The sequence below is a fragment of the Poecilia reticulata genome, linkage group LG3 (assembly GCF_000633615.1).
Source record: "Poecilia reticulata strain Guanapo linkage group LG3, Guppy_female_1.0+MT, whole genome shotgun sequence".
NCBI classification, from domain to species: domain Eukaryota; kingdom Metazoa; phylum Chordata; class Actinopteri; order Cyprinodontiformes; family Poeciliidae; genus Poecilia; species Poecilia reticulata.
This window is the reverse complement of record NC_024333.1, coordinates 22,637,288-22,660,287: the sequence shown is the minus strand read 5'-3', so window position 1 is coordinate 22,660,287 and position 23,000 is coordinate 22,637,288. Positions and strand designations below refer to the sequence as shown.

General features: G+C 38.0%; 2 protein-coding genes across 2 annotated transcripts in view; one reads left to right on the top strand and one right to left on the bottom strand.

The window, feature by feature from the left end:
* kcna4 (potassium voltage-gated channel, shaker-related subfamily, member 4) overlaps positions 1-12,576 on the bottom strand; it is a 66,449-nt gene extending 53,873 nt beyond the window's left edge. The window contains exons 1-2 of the mRNA XM_017304047.1: positions 11,716-12,576; positions 7,707-11,436 (exon numbers count right to left, since the gene is read on the bottom strand). Of these exons, the coding sequence (XP_017159536.1) occupies positions 8,789-10,864 (2,076 nt within the window). The 5' untranslated portion in view covers positions 10,865-11,436; positions 11,716-12,576 and the 3' untranslated portion in view covers positions 7,707-8,788. The remainder of the gene's footprint in view (positions 1-7,706; positions 11,437-11,715) is intronic.
* A 5,981-nt stretch (positions 12,577-18,557) lies between these two features.
* On the top strand, positions 18,558-21,751 carry LOC103462710 (follicle stimulating hormone subunit beta). The gene is made up of 3 exons (XM_008405653.2): positions 18,558-19,821; positions 21,038-21,212; positions 21,475-21,751. Exons 2-3 carry the CDS (start codon positions 21,066-21,068, stop codon positions 21,667-21,669), a joined length of 342 nt encoding a protein of 113 aa, XP_008403875.1. The 5' UTR covers positions 18,558-19,821; positions 21,038-21,065; the 3' UTR covers positions 21,670-21,751.
* Positions 21,752-23,000: the final 1,249 nt, after the last annotated feature.

Here is a 23,000-nt window from a genome sequence, read left to right as displayed (position 1 = left end):
TGAAAAATAGATTAATGAAAAGTGGGTAAATGAAAAATAGATTAATGAAAAAAGGGAAATTGAGAAATTGATAATATGAAAAATAAATAAATGAAAAAATGGGTTAATGAAAAAGCTAAATTATTTATTTAACAAATTATTTATTTATTTCACTCATTTTCTTCATTTTTTGATTTATTTTACTCATTTTTTATTTATTTCACCCATTTATTTATTTATTTAATTTTGGCTGAAATGGCTCTCCATACTCCAGTAAGCCCTCGTGACTAAAGTTTATTGGTCTTAGAACTGAGATGACCATAGAAGGATGTTGGCTTTGTGAGTGGTGAATTATTTCTGCGTTAATTTTGTCATTTGTTTTGAATTATTACACAAATCGAAGACTGAAAAACAATTAGTTTTCAGTTTTCTGGCAAGTCCACTGGAATTTTATTTTAAATATCTAACTGTTTAAAAGAGTTCTCAATGCGATTTACCCTAACAAGGCTCTGAGGCCTCTGGAATAGAAACAGGCCCAAAACATCAGCGATCTTCCACTACACTTAATGAGCTGCTTTCTCACGTTGCCATACTTGGTTTCATGCACAGCCAACTATATTTTATAAAAATGTTTAGAATTAATTGTGTCATTTTGAAAGGGAATGAAATTAAACTAAGCTTAATTTCTATTTTCAGATTTTTGTTCTGTTCTTTTGCTTGCTTTTGTTTTAAATGTATTTTCTTTTTAAATAACTTTGTTTAATCTTTTATTTTCACTATGTTCAATAATGTAAAACTCAACAAACAAAAAAAATCTTTATTTTGTAGACTGAAGCCAGTTGAGTGAATCTTCTCCATTAATAATAGTAACACAATTAAGAAAGATGAATAGCCCACTTAACAGTACAAAGTACATAGTTTAAACCCCTACAAAATTAGTTTTTAAAAGCCTTGTCTGATCTGTTGTTGATCATCTATGCACATATCGCATCAAAACATGCAAAAGAACAACTAATTTCCATTTTTGTGGACTCTAAAAAAATTAAAGTAGCAGTTGTTTAGCAACCACGAATGTATTTGCAGTACTGATGGAAATCAAAGATGATCTAAAGGCCGTTTCAGACAGGTAACCGTTCAGTTTTATGCCAACATTTAAAGGGTGCAGTTACGCTGATGGGTGTTTCCGGTATCGACTGCGGCCTGCCTTCAGGGGGCAGGAAAAATATTTAAAATACTCACGAGAAAACTGTCACACTCATTTCCTCCTCCTAGATAATTGGTAGGCAAATCAACACCTCTCTGAAGCGGGATCTTTTGTAGAGAAAGAATTGATTGCAGGACCATTGTGTTAGACTGCAGTCGTTTTAGCTATTGCTGAATTTCAATGCGCTTTTTTTTTTTAAATCTGACTCTACAGTGTCCCATCGATATGTCCCCCGTAGCTCGCCTGGTGTAATCTGGGATGGACTCCAGCACTCTCTGACCCTGAGCACGTCTACACAGATCCAGAAGATGGATGGCTGTCCTGGCTGCAGGTGGGAGTCATTTTCTCTTCAGCTAAATGAGCTATTATTCAGCAGGGTCAGTCGTGACTTTGACCTTTCGGTTGTCAGCACAATTTGGTGTCCTCTATGCAGATCAGGCTGTTTGAGTCTGAAGGAGTCACTAAAACACAGACTGCAGAATGTGCGGAGCCTAATTCAGTGACACAACTGTTGAAGCAGACAGGGCAGAGAAAACCTGAAGCTGAGTCTATTATTCACACCTGGAACTGTTTAAGAAGAAGCATTATGAAAAGAGGCCACCATTATGAAGCTTCACAAAAAAGAATGTACAGCTAAATTAGGGGACATTTAAAACTTGTAATGCTGAGCTGATTGAACTCTAGATTATTATGAAAACATCATCATTCATCTGCATGAGAAAATTACACCCCTAGTTAAGAACATTTCCATCTCAAAGATCTATATTAAACAAGCAATGCAGCCCTTCTACTTTTCTTTACGGTGCCTTTTATACCTCTGATGATCTTTATTACAGAGCAATAACCACCAGGTTCTGGTGTGTTTTGGGTGCAATTCATAGCCCCAATTCAATTGGGGGATATTTCGTCCCTACAAACTTCCATTTCCTACCCATACTTAAACCTTTACATTTACATAATCTCTGAGATTATGTTTGTAAAAATACTCAAAGATACTCAAAGATGCTCAAATCTCAAGTGTAACTCAGTTTAATTGAATATATCCTGGAACTTTGCATTGCATCTTATTTTTATTTACTTTTGTTTTAATTCTCATTTAGGTCCATTGACCCTTATGAAATATGAGATTATGAACCCTGATCAAACCAGAATAGTAACAAAACCATATTTTCCATCGTATACTAGCAGTAAAATATCAAAAAATATTTTTAAAAATAGCTTATTTTCAGAGTAGAAAGATCCCAAACCAAATGTGAATTGATGTGTGGCTGGTACAAAATGTCCTGCAGCAGACAGCTCTGTTTTATACTCTAAAAACTTTGGCACAAAGTGTTACTTTTTTTGTTGAACAATGATATTCAGCATAATTTTCTCTTTTTTTTCAGACTGAAGCCTGTTAGAAAAAAGAAAACTGATTAAATTGATACAATAAATTTAAAAAGAAAAGAAAACTTCGGGTGAAATCATATTAGAAGGTGAAATCTAATATGATCTAGTTATATTAAGTAAGTTGAAAGGTAGAAATGAATGGTGGAGCCGAGGAGGTGGTCGCACATTTCTGGACTGAATGTTTCACATGCCAAAAGGTTTAAGATACAACAACAAGTGTCACCAACACAACAAACTTGAAGCAACATCTGGTGACAAGAAATCCTGAAATCAGCTCATAGGTAAGTATGCTTTAGCTAACATATAGGCTGAGCTACCATGTTTTACAAAGTTACATACTGAAAGATATTGTGTTACTGTGATTGCTGGAGGAGCAGCTGGAAGCTGCCTGTTGCTAGTGGTACTGGTGGATTGAACCCTGTGTTTAGAGCTGCATGAAACTGAAATCGGCTTAATGTACTTCACCTGACAGCGAAGTTGTTGAAAACCATCAGGTTTTAGTGGCTTCGCTAGAATTTAATACCCAGTAGTGTTATTGGGATCATTTTCTAATTGCCTGATTTAAAAAAAAAAAAAAGAAATATTTAAATAAATATAAAATAAGCTGCTTAGCTGAAAAACATGAATCTGAAGTCCAAAAATTCAAAATGCGACAGTCCGATGCACAGGAGGTCGTCGATCAGCATTGATTTGTGAACAGAGAATGAACTGACTTCATTCTCTGTCCACAAGAGGCAGAGAAAGTGGACCTTTTCTGTCCACTTTGCAAGCAACTTTGTTGCTGTTTGTAAAGTGTATTTTTTTTCCACAAGAGTGTTTACACTTTCTAATTGTGGCATTGTTTGAGGAATGTTTGTTACATTGTTGTTCAGTTCAAATCGTTTAATCATTTAAAGCATTTGTAAATTGAAATAGCTTAAATATTGGGCAACAAATTAGCAATTGGAGAGAAAAAAAAGGTAACGCTTCATATTTATATTTATTTCCAAACACCAAACCTAACCTTGTTTCATGCACACTTCTTTTTTAAAACAGAAATTTTAGTTTTTGAAATAATGCTAAAAGTTAACTTAAAGTATTAGAATTTTGCCACAAAAAAAATTTCTTTTATCACAATATTTTAGTGTATTTATTTATTTTTATTTATTATGTGTGCAATTTGTGTATAACGGGTATTATTTAGAATTACTGTTTTTCAAACTCATCTGGAAAGCATATCCTACTATTTTTATACTACAATATTGCAAAAAAAATAAATAAATCAACTAACTTTTAAAAAATAACTTTATTTTGCCCAAGGAAAAATATTTCAAGAAATTTATTGTCTTAAAGGTGTGAGAGCATTGTGCTAAACGTTTTTGTCAGAAAAATATTGAGTATATTTTAGCTTACTAAAATGTAGTAAAATTTGGTCTGCCAAAACAAAAATGACAAAACAAGCATCTTAGTATGGGTTACTAAAATATTTGGACTAAGATTAAATTAAGAAGTACTTATATTGACAGAGGTATAAAACTACTAAGGCATGAAATGCAAAACCTCTGTACCAATATTATAATGAACATTGAACTATTTTGTTCTATATTGAAGCACAGTAATGTGAAAAAAGGCTTACAAGAGCCTGATCAGCTTTTGCCTTGTAGTTGCATCATATAACATATATTTGTAATTAATAAAATCAAGCTCGTGTAACACAGAAACCTTTTAGGGCACTGCAGTTACTGACTTTTCTCTGACTTTGGTTACATGTCTTACAAAGGTGACCTCAAGACTTTGTTCTACAGGATGAGAGGTCATATTTCTTCTACTTTCAATAAAAAACATCTAAATCCTTCAGACCAGCTCAGTATTACAGATAAATTGTCTCTGACTATTATCTGATTAGCAGAACTGCCATTTAACTTTCTATTGCCCAGCCAGACTAATTTGGACTCTGCCCTATTGTTACATAACCTAGTCTGACATTATCTACAGCTGATTTATTTCCACTTCTTCTCTATGTCCTTCAACAGGCTCGACATACCTTTGGAGAAATACCCATAAATACCTCAGATTTTCTCTTCACGTAGCCAAGCCATATGGCTTGTATCTACACTACAAACAATCAGCCTGCACGTGACAGTAGGATTCACAGTGCCTCCGTGGCTGTAGATGTAGACTGTTTTCACAGTCAGCTCAGCAGCCACAAGCCTTAGAATATGCCTGACCCACACACACTTTGCTGAAAAATGTTTTGGATTGTGCCTCTTGCTGTAAGCCACATTATGTAAGTGCTGAGTGTGAGGTGTCAGGAGCTGGCTGGGTGCCAGCATGGTGCTGTGGATGTTTGGATGTGGGTGTAGGTGTTAAAAATATCTTGTATGAATAGCTCCTCCGAGGATATAAGCTATGCAACAAATTATTATGCACCGGTGCTGTGATTGTGTTGTGAGATGCGCTGATGTAATGTGTGATGGCTGAATCAGTCTGCTAAATTAGAAGTTAAGTTGGAAATTAAGTTTTTATGTAAATATTCTGGTGCTGTATGAAAAGCACTGGAGTGTGCTATTTTTATAGCAAAATCACAGTAATGAATTTACCAAGAGGTTTGTTTCTGATAAGAAATGAGGTAAAGATCTCTAAAAGGATAAAAAAGCGATGTGAAAGGGGCATCAGTTTGAGAAGAGTACTTTTCATGATTTTATTCACATTTGGAGGCATTTTTGGGCTGCAGCAGTCAAATCCATTTTTTTAATTGCTGACACTGATATTTTGATCATTCATCTTTGTGGATGGGCATGACATATTTGTGGTTGAAATTATTTCTTACCATCCCCTAAATTTCAGACCTCCTTCAGATTTTCTTTCATATTTAAGTCTGAACTCTGGCTGTGCCTCTTTAAAATGTTAATTATTTATGGTCAGAAGCAATTGATTGGATTTAATGTTTAGATAACTTTTTTGGTATAATTAGAAAATTAGAATTAGCATCTTACATCTTAGATGCAAGCTATTTCCTAGTACACACCTAACTTTTTGACATAGTCTATACATTTTCATTAGGGATGAAGTTGGGACAATTCCTTAGGCTTAATGTCAGCCTTCTTTGTCCTAGCTAGAAAAGGTTTTTATGTCTGTTTAGTACTATTATCATGCTGGAATCCAATTTTCTTCAGGTTTAAACAATCAGCCCTTCCCTACAGCGAAGCCTGGTGGTGGTAGCGTCATGCTATGGGGATGTTTTGCAGCAGCAGGAACTGGTGAACTTTTCAGGATAGAAGGAAAGATGAACACAGCAATGTATAGAGAAACCTGGCTGAAAACCTGCTCCAGAGCATCTTGACCTCAGACTGGGGCAACGGTTCATTTTTCAACAAAACAGCAACCCAAAGCACTTGGTCAAGATCTCAAAGGAATGGCTTCAGAACCACTCTGTGAATGTCCTGGAGTAAACTTCTCTAGTGAGATCTAAAAAGTGGCTGACAGATATCTCCCAACCTAATGAAGTTTGAGAAGTACTGCGAAGAAGAATGGGGGAAGCTGCCTATAGATAGTTGAGCTCAGCTAGAGGCATCATATTCAAACAGACTTGAAGCTTTAATTGCTGCCAAACGTGGACGAACAAAGCACTGAGCAAAAGCTGTGCTTACGTACGTAAATGAGATTTCTTGGTTTTCTATTTCAATAAATTTACAAATATCTCACAAACCTTTCCCCACATTTGTGTGTGGACTTTTGAGAAAAAAGATTCATTAATACAATTTGTAATATAGCTGTAACATAAAATGTGACTAAGTGAAGCGCTGCGAATACTTTCCAGATGCACTGTAAAAGAAATTTGTAATTGTGCACCCAATTCTTGTCTTTATAATAAATTAAAGTCATTTACTCAAATTTAACATGACATCCACATGTGCTGATGATGAGTGAATGTAAATGTCTGGCCAGGACTGTGAGTTCATTCTGAGAATAAACTACACTGAAGGCTGAAAACTTTCCACTTTGTCTAAGAGGCATATTCAGCTTTCAAACTAGCTGATGTCATGGAGTCCTGCTCCTCTGTACACTCTTAACTGAGAGATTTAGAGTAAACAGAGTGAAATTTTCCTCTGGTTGTAAAGCCATCTTTCTACTGCCAAATGCTGCTCAGCACAAACACAACTGCAACCATTACACACCCAAAGCACACTTCTCCCTGGTCCAAAGCTTTAACCTTTTAGACATGGTTAGATTGAGTATGCAAGAAAGCTTTACTAAAACACTGAGATCATAAAAGTTAATTTATTGGACTTATTATGAGTGCTACACACCAGATCCTCATGTTACAGTTTCCTCCTACTACATCTGCTGTTTGGAGTGAAAATGCATGCAGTAAAAGAAGTAGAAAGCTGAGACCTGACAAGTCTTATAAATAAGCGTTTTATGTCTGAACTGTCTAGTAGGGAAAGGAAGAAAACTCTATGGCTACTTCAGCACTTTATCAAGAGTTATATAAAAAGGATCACATTCAATATCCTATTGAGTTTAATTACAAGTAAAATAAAAAGTGACTGTACAAAAGTGCAAAAATTCTTAGCTGGAAACTTTCCAAAAACATTTGGCACAAGTTCTGAGGAGGCTGACCTGATGTCACCTTGAATGAGATAATGGCAGCTGTTATTAATTGATCAAATATAATTAGATCCCTGCATGTTGTAAAAGAGAACCATTAACTAATAATGGCAGAAAACTGAGTCCAGGCTCTTCAGGATCTCTTTTAAGCACAGTCTTATCAGTGCCTTTATAATCCGGTATTTGTCTTCCACAACAACAGATGAGATATATTAAACAACAAGGTATTAAGCTATGCTCCTTAAAAACTAAGTGCAGTTCTTTAGTTTAACATCAAAATGTAAAGTAGGAATCAGATTCTAACTTCAGTTTTTTTTTTACCCATCTATTGTATAGGACCACATTTTTAAACTACTTTTAAAGGGTATAGTGCACTAAGCGTGTTTGATTCAAAACTAACAGATACGTGTATTACTGCTTACATGTGCCTCCCCAAGACTGTGCCACCGTGGGCAATGAGCCACAATTGTGATTACCTACATCAAAAACCCACAATCACAATTCAGTAAAAGTTGGCTTTACACAGAAATTGAACACTACATACCTTGGAAGACATCCACATCCTGATTATCTTCTGTGCTCGGAGATAATCAAAAGTCCTCTTGAGCAAAAAAAAAAAATATATGGGTATATATAAATATATATATATACCTTTTTGTGCACTGAGTCCAGCAGAAAGGCGAGAAAATTGCTCATAATCTCTCCTTATAAAGAGTTTCCACGTCAGAGTCTTTTACGCTGTAACTTTCCATATTCATCTTTGTAAAGGGATATTGTCATTTTGAGGTGCTTTTAATGAAAAAAAAAATGTTGCAGCCGAGGCTTTAAGAGTGTTCATAGAAAACCTGGGCTGGGTGACTTCTCCAGCCATTTTAAACAATGACACCTGTGCTTAGCTCTCATTGTGGGTCTTTTTTTATTATTATTATTTTTGGCCTCTTATGGAAAAGCTTATTTCAATATAGCCCTGGTTTATTTAATGCCTACGTTATGACATATCTCATCAATGTGTAGATCATTTTTGTTTGAGTATTTTAAATGAACAAAGATAAAAGTATTCTCTCTTAGGCGTCTTTTATGTGAATAGAGCTCAGTTTTATATTTTTGTTTTCTGGCAGACTAAGTGAAATAGTTTCTCCTTTTCTCTACTCATACATTCTGTATCCAGGTGAGCAGAGGATGACCATCTGAATGTCCTACAGTTACTGTCTCTAACCCAGCGCAAATTCTACTTATAGTGCAAACAAATTTTAACTTTATTGCATAACAGCAAAAACGACTGTCCCTACCCCTGTGATGTGACAGATGAAAGTCATAAAGTGCGAATGCATAGCCTGTTGTCTGATTCAGATTCCATGTCAGATTTGGAAGCCCACACTGGATAAACGGATAAATCTGTGTCTATCAGGCAAATTTAGGCATGGATGCCATTAAGGTGCCAATTGGTGGCCTATGATTGTGAATGTGTGTGCGTGTGTGTGTGTGTGTGTGTGTGTGAGGGGTCTCTGAGGCGAGCGTAAAACGTATATAGGCCTATTGGGGGGTATGATTCAGCTGCTGCTGGCCAGAAAAAGTCTTTAATCGGATGTGTATCTTGTTTAGAAAATAATAAAATAAAACTCTTAGTCACACGTCAGTCTGAATTGATTTCGAGTTAGTACTGTTTTTTCTGCTTATGTCTGTGCCATTTCCTTTACTGGGGCTTTTGTCCAACCCGCAGAGCGACTCCGTCACCCCCTCCTCCATCTCCATGTACTCCCCTTTGTCACCCAGCGAGGAGCCAGACGGCGAGCCTTTGAACTTCCTAAGAAAGTCCGGGAAGTACGGGCAGCCCGGCGGCATGCTCTCCACCACGGGCGACTGGTCCTCGTTGTCCGTCTCCCGGTGATAAAAGTAGTTAAAGTTGGACACTATAACGGGCACCGGGAGCGCGATGGTCAATACGCCCGCGATCGCGCAAAGGGAGCCCACTATCTTCCCACCGACAGTGATTGGCTTCATGTCGCCGTAGCCCACCGTGGTCATGGTAACCACGGCCCACCAGAAAGCGTCGGGGATGCTCGTGAACTGCGAGGTGGGCTCGTCCGCCTCGGCGAAGTACACCGCGCTGGAGAACAGGATGACGCCTATTACCAGGAAAAAAATGAGGAGGGCCAGCTCCCGCATGCTGGCGCGCAAGGTATGCCCCAGGATCTGCAGCCCCTTGGAGTGTCTGGATAGTTTGAAGATGCGGAACACCCTGACCAGGCGGATTATTCTCAGAATGGCGAAGCTCATCGCCTGCTGCCCGTTGCCCTGGTGCTGCGCCAGGTCCGTGCCGAGGGTTATGAAGTAAGGCAAAATGGACACGATATCTATAGAGTTCATTATGTTTTTAAAGAAAGCTGTCTTGCTTGGACTCGCAAAAAATCGAACTATAATCTCAAAGGAGAACCAGATGATGCAGACCGTCTCCACGATGAAAAACGGGTCGTTGAAAGGTGTAAATCCGTGGTCAGGCTGAGAGGAGTTCTGGCGTGGCTGCAGATACTCTTTTTCATCCCTGAACTCGGGCAGCGTTTCCAGACAGAAAATGACAATAGAAATGACTATGACCAGGACAGACACCACCGCTATGCCCCTGGCAGGACTCGAACTCTCTGGATACTCAAAAAGGAGCCAAATCTGGCGCTTGAACTCGTCCTCCGGCAGAGGTTTCTCCTCCTCCTTCACAAAGCCCTCATCCTCCCGAAACTTCAGTATCGCCTCCTCGCCGAGTTCATAAAACTTTACCTCCTCGGAAAATATGTCAAACGGGACGTTGACAGGTCTTTTTAACCGCCCTCCTGACTGGTAATAGTAAAGAATGGCGTCAAAACTCGGCCGGTTCCTGTCGAAGAAGTATTCATTCCTCAACGGGTCAAAGTACCTGATTCGCTTGTCGGGGTCTCCCAGAAGGGTGTCCGGGAACTGAGTGAGCGTCTTCAGCTGAGTTTCAAACTTCAGCCCCGACACGTTGATGACGACCCTCTCACAGCAGCCGCACTCGTTGTAAACGTTCTCGTATCCGGACTGGGGACGCCTGTCGGTGATAGACACGGTCTCCTCCTCATCATCCATGTTGCACCGAAAGCTCGACCTCTTGCTCCCCCGTCCGCCCTCCGCCGCCTCTCCCCCCTCCGCCTCCTCCTCCTCCTCCTCCTCCTCTTCCTCCGCTCCCTCGGCCTCTTCCTCCTCTATCATGATGTCCTCCTCGGATCCGAGCAGCGCCAGCTCCGAGTGGCGCAAGTCCCCTCCGAGAGTGCTCCGGTTGCGCCTCCACCGACCGACGCCGCGCTGCTTTTTCCGCTCTCTGAGAACTCTGTGCTGCTGTTGCTGTTCGGGCTCCTGCTGCGAGGAGGAGGTGGTGGTGGAGGAGGAGGAGGGGCGCGAGGCGGCGCCGCTGCTGCTGATGTTGGCGGAGGAGGAGGCGGCGCGAGACTGATGTTGGCGGTTGTTAAGGAGATGAGCGCCCGAGGAGGTGGCGGAGGTGGGGCCCCCCGCGCCTCCCTCCGCACCGGAGCCACCGTCGGCTGCTGCAGCCGCGGCCGCCGCCGCCGCCGCTCTCGACTGGGCAGCCTGGCGCTCCCTCTCGCGCTCTCTCTCCCGCGCGCGGGCTTGGGCATATCCATACGGCAGGTGACTGTTGCACCCGCCGTCCGCACCCACCATGGCAAACTCCATTTTTGTAAAGGTTCGGTCCGCGAAGGCTACAGAGCCCTCGTCAAGGCGGATGCAGACCAGAGGATAAAAGTTGCAGCTCTGTCGCGCAGACACAGAGAGACTGAGGCATCAATCGTTTAGAAAGTCAGATTAACAAACACACCTCAGTAAGGTCCATGTTGGCTGGAGTCCGCGTTGCTACTTACATGATAAAAAAAAAAAAAAAACATTGATGAGCATATCTTGTTGCGCCCAGTGTATATTTTATGACATCATTACCATAACCAAACAACACCAGGGCCGGTGGCATAGCCTGTTACGCAGATGCTGTGTCAAACTTGCAGCGCCCCTTTTATGCTCAGCATGATAAATCACCGAGTCAACAAGCGACACCCAAACAGTCTTTCTTCGGCTTCTCCGGTGCCCATCAGGTGGTTAACTTCTCAGCCCGAAAAAGCGTCTTTTGATCCTCCGTGGTCGCCCATGGTTGCCATTTTTTATGAGATGAGATTTTTTTTTTTATGGCTCTTAGCTCTTATGTTTTGGAGCTCCGATGAATCTGAATGACTTTGTTCCTCCGATGCGCTCAGCAGCTGCGAGAAGGAAAAAAAAGAGAGAAAACACCAATTGGTCTATGCAAAAAAAAGGGGGATGCGTTTATGGAAATGTCAGTTGTTTTTGTGAATACATTGACCACGATGCTACTCGTATTACGCGTCTTCACGGCTTTATTATTATTATTATTATTATTATTATTATTATTATTATTATTATTATTATTAGCTTTGGTACATCAAAAATAGATATATGCTTACAATAACATTGCGCACGAAATTATGTTATTAAAGTATCATTCTTTCATCCTTACTTACATTTAAAAAGGGGGGCCAAAATAAATCGCCTCTGTCCCCCCTACAAACAAATCTGATGGAAGAGGAGGAGGCGGAGGAATGCTGGGTGAGGATGCAGCTCTCCGTCTGTGCTCAAATCCTCTTCTTGGTTTTGGGGTGTAATATCACAAATCCCTCGTCGCATCCGGCGGGCAACCATATCCACATCTACATCCAGCATATACATCCGTGCTCTGACGCACTCTGAGGAGGACACTTTTTTTTTTTTGGCTGCGTCTCGACGCCGTGCCTCAATTCAACAGGATCTACTGGCACTTCAGCTCCCGTTGGTGCTGCATCGCTCCTGTTGTACCGGCAACACCAATCAAGACGAGAAAAAAAAAAAAAGAAAAAAGCGAAAGCAGGTGTGCCAGCAGCGAGTTGGCATCAAAGACAGTTCCACTCGATAGCGGCGAATAATAAGGAGGGGGGGTAAAAGTTTACATTGGCACAGGCGAGGGTAAATGGCCCCATGGTTGAGTCTGAGCATCACACATCTGTCTGTCTGCCGCTGTAGCCCTACCTATACTCCTGTATCCCTCCCATTGTGTGTGATGATGGAGAGTCTTAGTGAGAAAGTCGTTCATGTACCGCAGCGCATGCAGGCGGAGCTCGGTCCTCCCCCAGTGGATGCAGCCGGTCACTGCGCACCGTGCTGCAGTCTCACAGCCAGCCTGCTCTGTCCTTCATCAGGTCGCAACCGGTGTCTTCTCTGTAAAATCCTTATGCGTTACTTTGGGCTCATCCCTACCAAATAAAGGTGATTATAGAGTACAACGTACACTTTTCAATAAAAATGCACCTTAATTTCTCAGGCACCAGTTGTTGTTTTTTTTGTCATCTTAGCGTGTACATTTATTTTTATTTTTTTTATTTTTTATATTTTTTACAGTATTTGATTTGACCCTGCACACATACATTCTTCCAAATTGGTCTTTATCTGCAATTATTTAAGGAACCAATTTAAAATAACTAAATTATAAAAAAAAATAATCATCTAAATGTAAAATAATTATAAATATCAAAAAACAAAATGATAAACAAAGAAGTTATTAATAAAACTGCAAACTCTTGTAAAATAACAAACAGTGTGAAATGTAAAGGGTGGATGAAGTGACTAGTGCTTTGCCAAAAAGGGATTCTGCATCATGTATGAAAAGTCTCATACTTATTCACTGTTTATAAAGCCAGGTTAATAACATATTTAGAAATTATCTGTAAGATCTTAAGGTTGCCTTATTTTTTTTTAAATTGAATTTAAACAAAGTATTTTATCTGTCTACTGAGCTGCTTCTCCATTAAACTGTGTTAATATTCTTAGATTCACACCTGTTATGTATGTTGTATTTTAATAATAATCTCAGTGAAGGTTATCTTCACGTTTTAAAGCTTTAAAAATCTTTGCATACATTAACATTACTTCTGGGAGTAAACACTATTACTGCCCACGGTTTCTCCCTCCCTCTGGTGTATAATTACTAGAGCACTCTAATGGGAATATCACCTGTTTAGAAAGTGAAATTACTCAGTTGGTATTTGTGAAAATTAAAGTCCTCCTTTATAATTTCATTAGTCATAACTGTCTTTTTTGTGCATGCAACTTAAAAATACTACATAATGTTGGTAATAATGTCCATATGTTTAAAAGTAAACAATGGCAGCCAATGAAAAAGTGCTATAGGTTACAGTCACTCCAAAAGTGAAAATATAGTAATATTAGTATAATAATATTCATACAACTTCAGCTTTTTTGCCCCTTGTCAAATTACAATTACAAAGTTGCACCACATTATGTTTGGGGTATCAAAGTAAAGCTGACCATGGTTTTCCAAGAAGGGGGCGGGTTGTTTTGTTTTTGTTATTTAAAAATTATTGTTGAAAATGGTGTCCTACATCGTGTTGACATAAAAATCCACTGTACCACATTAAAGTCCAGTTGGTATTTCACCATGTGAAAATGACCCAGAGGTAGAAATAGCTTTGCAGCACATATTTCAGTTTTAATTTTTAAGAAGCAAGAAAATTGGCATATTTTTAATGAAGAAAACAGACAAAACTGCATATTTGTGTTGGCATGATCATAATTACAGCTAACCTGATCAAAAACCAACGACAAAGCCATGTTTGTCCCCTGGACAGAGGCAAGCTTTGAATTGAAATGCACTGTAGAAATATTTGAATTAGTTGAGGAATTATAGTCTATGGTGCAGAGAAAGAACTGCTATTAATTCCTTTATCAGTCAGAGAAAAGCAAATTGAATTAAATGGATTTGTTTGAGGCATATACACCAGATTGGCGATTGTAACACAACTGTCAGTCTAACAAATTACTGCAGTTAGGTATTAATTAGTCAATTCTTGTTCTACTATTGAAAAGCAATTAAGGATTCAAATACTGATATATTGGTATAGTGAGTCATTAATATGGTCACATTTGGTCCTATGTTTTCCATGTTTATGCCAGATTAAAGCTTTGTTGAAAATAAAAATTAAGATGTTCACAGTTTAAATAAACAATATAATTGTTTAGAGATTTGCAAGCTGCATCTCTGCATCTATGCTATTCTTTTGTGACTTCTTTTATAAACCACATACTTTTAAAGTAGTATGTCAGCCGGTAAAGTAACAGCTGAGTCCTTCTTAATTCACAATAGATTTATTTGGACCCCACTGGGCTACGGTGGAGTAAAGGTCTAATTCATTGCACCTTTTAAGACTACTACTTTGAATCTGATTGCTCAGATAATTAGCTTTTTTTCTCTCTGCAGGACCCCTGCAGGCCTGCTGCTGGAATACACAACAATCATTAGCCATAGCCAATTCACCTCTACCCATCTGATTCATTTGAATCAAACACTCTAATTAGGACAGAACCGCCTGTTATTCCAGAAACAATATTCCTCCAAGGGATTCTAATCTTCTCCTGGGGGTATCTAGTAAATCTCTGGTTGCAATATTCCTGCAGGGGTATTTTTGGGTGCTTGCCTGTCCAGAAAGTAACCCAGTCTTTGCATCTTTTAGCTAAGAGGATATCTGAAACAAATTGTTAAATTTTATGCCGCGGCACAGCATACTTTGGTAATAATCAGTACCGCTGACGGTGCAAATATCACTCAGTGTCTCTAAGAAGCTTGTCTCCACAGTCTCTGTCTTTCACAAACTCACCTAATACATCAGAAGAGTTTCTTTTCTTGTCTGCACAACTTTCCACCCACCTAACATTCATCATGCAACCTCACTTCTTGCACTTCATTGAGCATCCACCTCAGTCAGCACCAGGGGGAGTTGTGAGGCTAGTAATAGGGTGAGATGAAGTGGAGATGCGAGGTGTTTTATTATACAAGGGTTAAGATGCATTTTAAACAGAAGTCAGAGCTGCAACAGATCAAAGCTTGTATGCAGTGAGCAAATCCAACTCAAAGGATTGTGTAATATTATTGTAATTCTTAGCTTGCATTTATTTATTTAATTAGTTTTTTTTTTTAAAAAGCTTTTCTCGCACAAATCCCACATTTTAAAAGGCAGAGAATTAATTCCTTTTTTAATTTTACGACATAAGATACATTGCTATTTCAGACTAATTAAAGTACATTTGACTTTTTGGACAATTGCCAGTAATGGACATATAGAAGTTGTAACATTATTCATGTAAAAAAAAAAATAAGAGTCAGGTTTCTAAATGTTTTTTATTTCCTCTTTGTCAGCTTCAGATGTCCTAAAATACAAATTTAGCTGACAACTGCCTCTATCAACAATTTGTTTATATCTTGACAAAATGATAGGCAATCCGATATTAAGTGTGTCTTTATGCGTAATTTTGTTTTTGCTTTCTAGCAGCAAGCTGACAGTTGTTACTACTTTCTGAGCTTTGTGTGTTTAGTTTAGTTCAATAGTTCAGTAGGTCCTGAATTGAAAATCAGACATACATTATGTATAAAATACATTTCTCACTTTCTCTATGCAGAAAGCAGCATGAATAATGGATGCATTAGATTTTTATTACATAGATGTGCTGATATCAATAAATTTGCTGTGAATTGTCCTAATTGTGATGGGGATTGATAATTACTGTACTATAAAAATGTAATTGTATAATGTAATTGTAACTGCTAAATAAAGGCTAACTGTGATAGTTTTCCCGATAAAGTTCATATATTTTAAAACAATATTTTACTGTTAGTATTTCCAAATTAAATCCCAGGGACAATGTTGGACATTGATGAGTGGTGAACACTAAAGAAATTGAATTGCTTTTAAAGAAAGATAGATGCTGATGGTTGAGGTGAGGTCAGCTGTGACGCTATACTCAATAAATTAAAATATTATTGAAGGGGTAATTTATTTCAGTTACTTGTTTGGCTAAATTAAACATATTATGTAGATTAATCACAGTCCAACTGATGTTTCCCAGCCTGTTTTTAATGGGTGATGATTTCCCATTTACAGCTCATGAAAAGACTATTAGAATACATGAGAAAAAAAGAAAAGATTTTCAATGCAGAAATGTGGGGTTACAGAAAATACTTGCTTAAAGATTTTACTTATAATCTGACAAACCAGTCTCATCAGAATGCCTAATTTATTAAACATGATTGCAATATGAAACTTAATTAGCTCATCTAGCAGCTTGAAAATGCAGGTTTGACCCAGATTCTGATCTTTGAGAAGAAAAAAGTGCATAATTCAGTCATGTCATCCTGGCTAGAGTAATATGATTTTCTATCTTATTCTAGTGCATGAACATAGATAAGCCTTGTGCAATTTACCATCCCAAATTTTCTTACTAGAATCTAACAAACTTAAAAGCTGTGACTTCAGTGTTAAAGAAGAAAAGGGAACAGCATTGTGGGCTAAACACAAGAAATATAAAGCTTTAGTTAAAAAGAAATTCTCCCTCCTTCCCTAAATAATTTAATCAAGTTTTAATTAGAAAGTAAACGGGGTTAAATACAAAAACATCCTATGCCTTTCACTTTACATGTTGATTTGATGCTGTTCTCCTAAGCAAAAAGTAATGTCAAAATAATTGAATATTAAAAAATGTTTCAGTGGGAATTTATATTTTTGCAAGGCATTGTATTCCTTAGAGGTTAAGAGGGAGCTGTCCCTTTGAATGTTTCCTACAACTATGCTTCTCAGTCAGTTCACATGGAAACATGAATCCAAGTCACAAAGCAAAATCCTTGACCTTAGATGGGTTGTAGAGGCGTTTGTTTATAGAGATTAGCGTGGGTGATCCTCGAGATGAAGGTTTCAGCTTCATCACAAAACCGGAGGGGTTGTTTTTCTGTCTCTGGTGTGATTGGTGATTGGGGGAATCGACTCCAATAGAGTAAAGTTTCTGCAGAAAAACAAGCTGGTTGTGAATATTGTTAGTATTGTTAGTCCTGTCAGGACAGTGTTTACACTGAGCTCACAAAAAAACCAAGACGACTCTGTTCCAAAGTGCTTAAGCATTAACCTGTGACTCGAATTCCTGAAGTCAGCAACTTGTTCAGCTTAGCTTTTATATCTCTTCATATACAGCTCATATGAGGTTTTTTTTAACACCCAGAGGAGCTTTATTTTATTGTACTGCTCAGAGATATGAACCAGAAAATCTTCCTGGGCCCACAAACCGTCACCTCATCCATCACATAAATTGATTCCTCTTGGACATGAATGTGACATTACAGAACAAGCCATCTTCTTTTTGCTGTTGGAAAGAGAAAAACATCCTTACCAGTCCTGCGTTTTTTTTTTTGTGTGTGTGTGTTTTTGTTCTTGCTGCAGGTAGACGTGGCTATTTTTGGGACTACAATGTTGACATAAACTTGAATGTCTTTTCTGCCCTTTCAGAGTTCTGGGTCGAATATTAAAAAAAGCTGTTCGTGTGATGAGTGCGTGAATGTACAGGATGTGTGTCTGCAGACTTAATGAAGCATATTTTCAGTACAGACGCAGGCATATCAAGAGAAATTACCAGCTGTTGTATAAACCGCTTAGAAAATGGCAAATTAGGTGTCGTACTCTGAATGCAAAATTAACCAGCTTTGGCTGGTGCTCATTAAGAACAGAATGGATACTAACAATGATACATATTTGAGGTTTACTAGAGAAAGCAGCACTTCAGAGGACCGGGGTGACATTTTAAAAGTCCTTGTAGCCTTGTTAGACAGGTGTGGCAGTTCTGCAGGATGGTGGAGAAATAAACTCCCTTGCGGCTGCAAAGACAGACTGAGGCACTGCTGGATGAAGCGTGACGCCTTGCCAAAGAAGTGCTTTACCGTCACTGGACTGTCCAGTTCAGGCTGCAGTTTTAAAACGACTCAAAGCTAAAGTAGAGACATCAACATAGAATATAGGGTATTCTGATTCCTTGTGTACAGCGCTGTGTTAATATGGAGTATAGATTTATAGAAATTGTCCAAAAGGCTCACCAACAAGAACCAAGCTGCAATATTGTAACTTTAGAAGTTTACCGATGAGAATGGCCCAGAGGCTATGGTTCATATGCAGACTCAAAATAAGACCATTTGCTGAAAGTAATTTAGCCAGGACTGTACAAACAAGTAGATTGAATTATTTGATTTTTTTAAAATCTGTAATATTGCATGAAAAACACAAATTGTTAAATGACAAATTTTTCAGAATGTGCCAGTTTTTTATCCAATTAATCATCAGAATCTATAGGATAATCAAATAATAAAAGTTGAAGAGTTGTAGTTCTATTGGTGAGTAATCAGAGCTGTGGTTAAGGATCGACCCTGTTCCCAAAATTGTGTTAAATTTAGCTTAACAAAATAAATTAACAACAAAAAGGTATTTTTGCAGACCAAAAAAAAAAACACTCCAAGATATAAACCATCAAGACAGATAAGTCATCCAGTCTAAATAACGGTGGACAAACTGTTGCACAGGTTACATATTGTGTGTTTAGATTGATGCACAAAATGTGCATTAATCCTGCAAATGGACATGACCTATGCTACAACAAGCAATAGATGCAGAGTACAGTATACTGCATATCAACATTTTGGCAGTACAACACTTAAAATGTGTGTTAAATGACAAAAGAAATGCATGTTGAATGGTAACAGAAACAGATACAAACAGATTGAAGTATTTTATTGATTGTGTTTTTATGCAGTGGCATCTCAGCTGGAACTGATGGTGTCCTGTTAAAATACAACAAACAAAGGGATAATATAAGTATATTGTGACTGTTTTAAATGCACTGAAATGTTTGAAGGCTTTGTGTGGGTGTGGCTTACCTCTGTCTCTTCCTCTGCAGGGTGTTCAGGCTAAAAGAGTCCCCAGGGGCCTGAGCACCTTTTAAAGGTTCCAGAAGAGACCAAAGCAGATGGAAGACGGGGAGCAACAGAACTATGCACTTTATAAATTTTATGTTGGATTTATATTTATATCAATAGAAATGTGTTTTTAGAGATGCTTAAAATGAATAGCATTTGGTAATGTATATTATTCTGAAGATTTGGTTATTTTGTCAAAGTTTGTGTGTGTGTGTGTGTGTGTATTTTGTTTTACCCTGTTTCTTGGTGGATTGTTAATTGGAGCAGCCAGGGACTATAAAAGGCTGCATGTTTGGCCACATTAGTGTGGTTGCTACTGAGACCCTAGGTCTTTGTAAGAAGGGTTGTCTGTGTGTTAAAGGTTGGTGAATAAACACCCAGTGGGATTGCACCATTTCTCTGCCTCAAGTCTCCTACTTACTCCAGCTGCTAAGGGCAACTCTAACAGCAGTGTGGGGGCAGAGGACTTATAATGCTTCTGTGCTCCATCTGAGTTTTTCCATCAATCTAATCTAAACAACACTTCTGAAATTACAGACTTGTTCACCCCCATGTGTGGGAGCAAAGGTCCTGAGCCATGTGATATTCCTGACATGTAGATGGGGAAAATGATGTGGATTTGAGTTAAGCCATAGTAGGTGGAGGACGCATTAGGAAATAGATTGAAAAGATTAGATGGATTACAACTGGTAATATTTAAGCAGACGGAGAAGATGTCAAGTGGCAAACTGCTGCAGATGTATCAAGAGTGACTGAGAAGATATTTTCTTATTTTAAAAGAACAAGAGATTTACAGGTAAGCTGTCTGTTTAGAGAGGTTTAAACTGAATGAAATGTCTTCAAAAATGTGCTGCTAGTGTGGTTAAATTAATTTTAGGAACCTTTATTTTCCAACAGTTGTACAACTTTTTGCTGGATAATTAGTAGAAAAAACATATTCTCACATTCAGTTTGCTTTCAGTAGAAGAAATATTATTTTTATTTATTTTACTATTATGTATTTTAAATCTTTAAAAATTATGGTCTAAATAATAATAAATTTGATATATGTTTTAATTTTAACAACAAATGTGATTTCTGTGGTGTAACAAATTAGACTTTTGTTGTCCCTCTAAAAGAAACAAGTTAATTTTACACAAAACATGTAAATATTATTTTTAACTCAGAAATCAGATTTGCACATATTGATCACCATTTTTCTTCAAACCACTAGAAAAAAATCTGAAATTACTATGTTCAAACATACTCGGAGTCAAACAAATAAGATCTGTAATTGTTTTATATTCAGAAACACCAACTGGATATTTATGACTAAATCATCTCTTTTAAAGCCAGTTAGGTTTTATTAAAACAGTTTTTAATTTGATACTAAATAACCTGGAAAAGAAAGTCAAGACAACAACAAAAAAAAATTCACTGAGAAATGGCCAGAAAGCTTTCCAGGGTATGGTTAGATAATTTTAGGGTTTCACACTAAAACAAAATGCTGGAACAAACATTTTGTTTTATTACGCTTTTGACATGTCCAAAGCATTCCTGGATAATTGTGTCACTTTTCCTCCAACTTACGATGTTTTCATTTTCTTTAAAATTGTTTTTTTGTGTTTGCTTCATTTTTGTAGTAATGCAAAGCAGGAAACTTTTTAAATATCCAACAGGCTGAGCCAGAAAAACACTACCCCTCTGCTTACAACCTTAATACCTGTTAAAATGGTCAAACAGTCATTTTTATCAAACTTCTTTTAATGCCTTTCTGGGAAGCTTGGTGGTGAGACCACAGGTCTATAGACCCAACCTGGTTCACTGAGAAATTACAAAAAGATCCAGAGCACAGGACAGTGTTCTGCTTCTTCTGCTGAGATGGTTTTTATAGTGCTTGCCAGTGGTGTTTATTTTTTTATATTTTTTATTTTTTTTGCTTTGTGCTGATCAAATTGATGTATAAAAGTGGTTGAAAAACTTTTTTTTTAAGTATTGAAATATCTAATCTAAGACGTGACCTGCTCTTGCAGCGGGCGTCTGTGCTACACCTGGCGGAGGATGCAGTTGGTTGTCTTTGTGGTGGTGCTAGCCCTGGGGAAGGGATGCTTCAGCTGCAACCTGAAAAACGTCAGCATCCCCATGGAGAGATGCGGTCAGGAGGTGTGGATCCACACCACAATCTGTGAAGGGCTGTGCTGCTCCCAGGTGAGGAAGGATTCAAACTGTCTGAGTTATTCATGATAACCAATTGTACGTAATCACTAACAAAACATATCAAGGTGAGACTTATTTGTCTTTAAAACCGCGCTGAACTCAGTTCTGTCATCTCATGTTTTCATTGTGAAAATGTTCATTTGAAAACAAGCAATTACTGGTTTTATTAAACATGATGTAGTAAAACTCTTCCACCAGTGTTTCCCACTGAATTGTCTTCATATATTCAATCTTTAATCCATTTTGGTAACAGGACCCTGTCTTTGAAAGCCCTGAAGAGGCGCCTGTGCATAAGACCTGCAACGGAGACTGGTCCTACGAGGTGAAACACATCGAGGGGTGTCCGGGAAGCATCACTTACCCCGTGGCTACAAACTGCCACTGCACCACATGCAACACAGAGGATACATACTGCGGCCGCTTTCATGGCCACATACCCAGCTGTTAAGCTCCTCCTTTGGTCGGCAAACGTATACTTATTATTGTACATCTTTATCTGACACTGAAATAAAAAAAAGATACTGCTCATATTTCTGTTTATTTTTTCTATATGAACATCAATTGTTTTAAAGTGCCTTAAACCAGAATGATTGGCCTGGTGCTTTATCATCATCAGAAGTAAGAGATTGGATGTCCGAGTATCAGTTTCACCTTTCCTCTCAAACAAGGTGACCAACCCTGAAAGTGCCGTAATTCTGCTGGTCAGTTTTTCATTCTGGCAAAATGGTTCATAGAAGGGAAAATAAAAAAGGCTTGCCTCTTTTTGACAGGTGGAAATGAAAATATACGGCCTGCAGTATTTCTAAGAGCTCCACTGGAGTCCCTGTTTCTCACTGGCTCTTCTCCAGGGGTGCCGCTAAAAGCAGAAACAGCTTAGTAAGCTCAAAACATATATATATGTAATGAACTTGGATCTTCCCTGGAATACAACACTGCTTTGGTAGATTTTTATGCTTAGTAGAAAAACCTTCTTTTTAGGTTGTGTAACTTAACGGTACAGCAAATTATTACTGCTCTAAATAAAAAATCATATTTCAGCAAGTGTGAGGGAATGGTCCTTTATATAATAAATGCAATGGTCTAATAGACCACTGCATTTTTTGAGATAATTGATAGTAAGGCATTAGTGAGTTTCTGAAGTGTCAGCAATGAGTTCATGGTTTCATTTACTTTGAAAAAATAAATGTTCTGTTCTGCTTGTGAAACCTGTTCCTACTTTGTTGTGGCACATCACAAATACTTCTGAGTTTTTAAACTTTTGATTAACTCTTTACTTCCAATAAGAGACTTTGGTAATAGTAAAAGTTTGGTGGAGCTGCTGAATATTCATATGAAACACGGCTGACAACACAGATTTTTCTTTAAAGCCATTAACATCTATTAATGTAGTGTGACTGCATATTTAGTGCTTATTTTATGTTTGTTTTCCTAAAGGGTTTGGATCATCTGTTTTGATTTAATATGATGGGGACAATTTTACTTATGTTGATTAGAAATGATTATGGCAAATACACCTGCTCACTGTGAGTAAGTGACAGCTATGCTGTCTTACAAAAGCAATCATTCTCCTTGAACATTTCACCATTTGTCACATTGTAACCACAAACTTCAATACATTTTATTGGGATTTGATGTTACTAAGTGTTGCAGTGGACTGAAAATGAAACATACTTTTAAGCTGATTTTACTTATAAAAATCAGGAAAATGTGTGTATTTTATTTCAGCCCTATTTAGCTTAAATGGGGCTGAATCCATTCTACTGTTTATATTCTATGCAG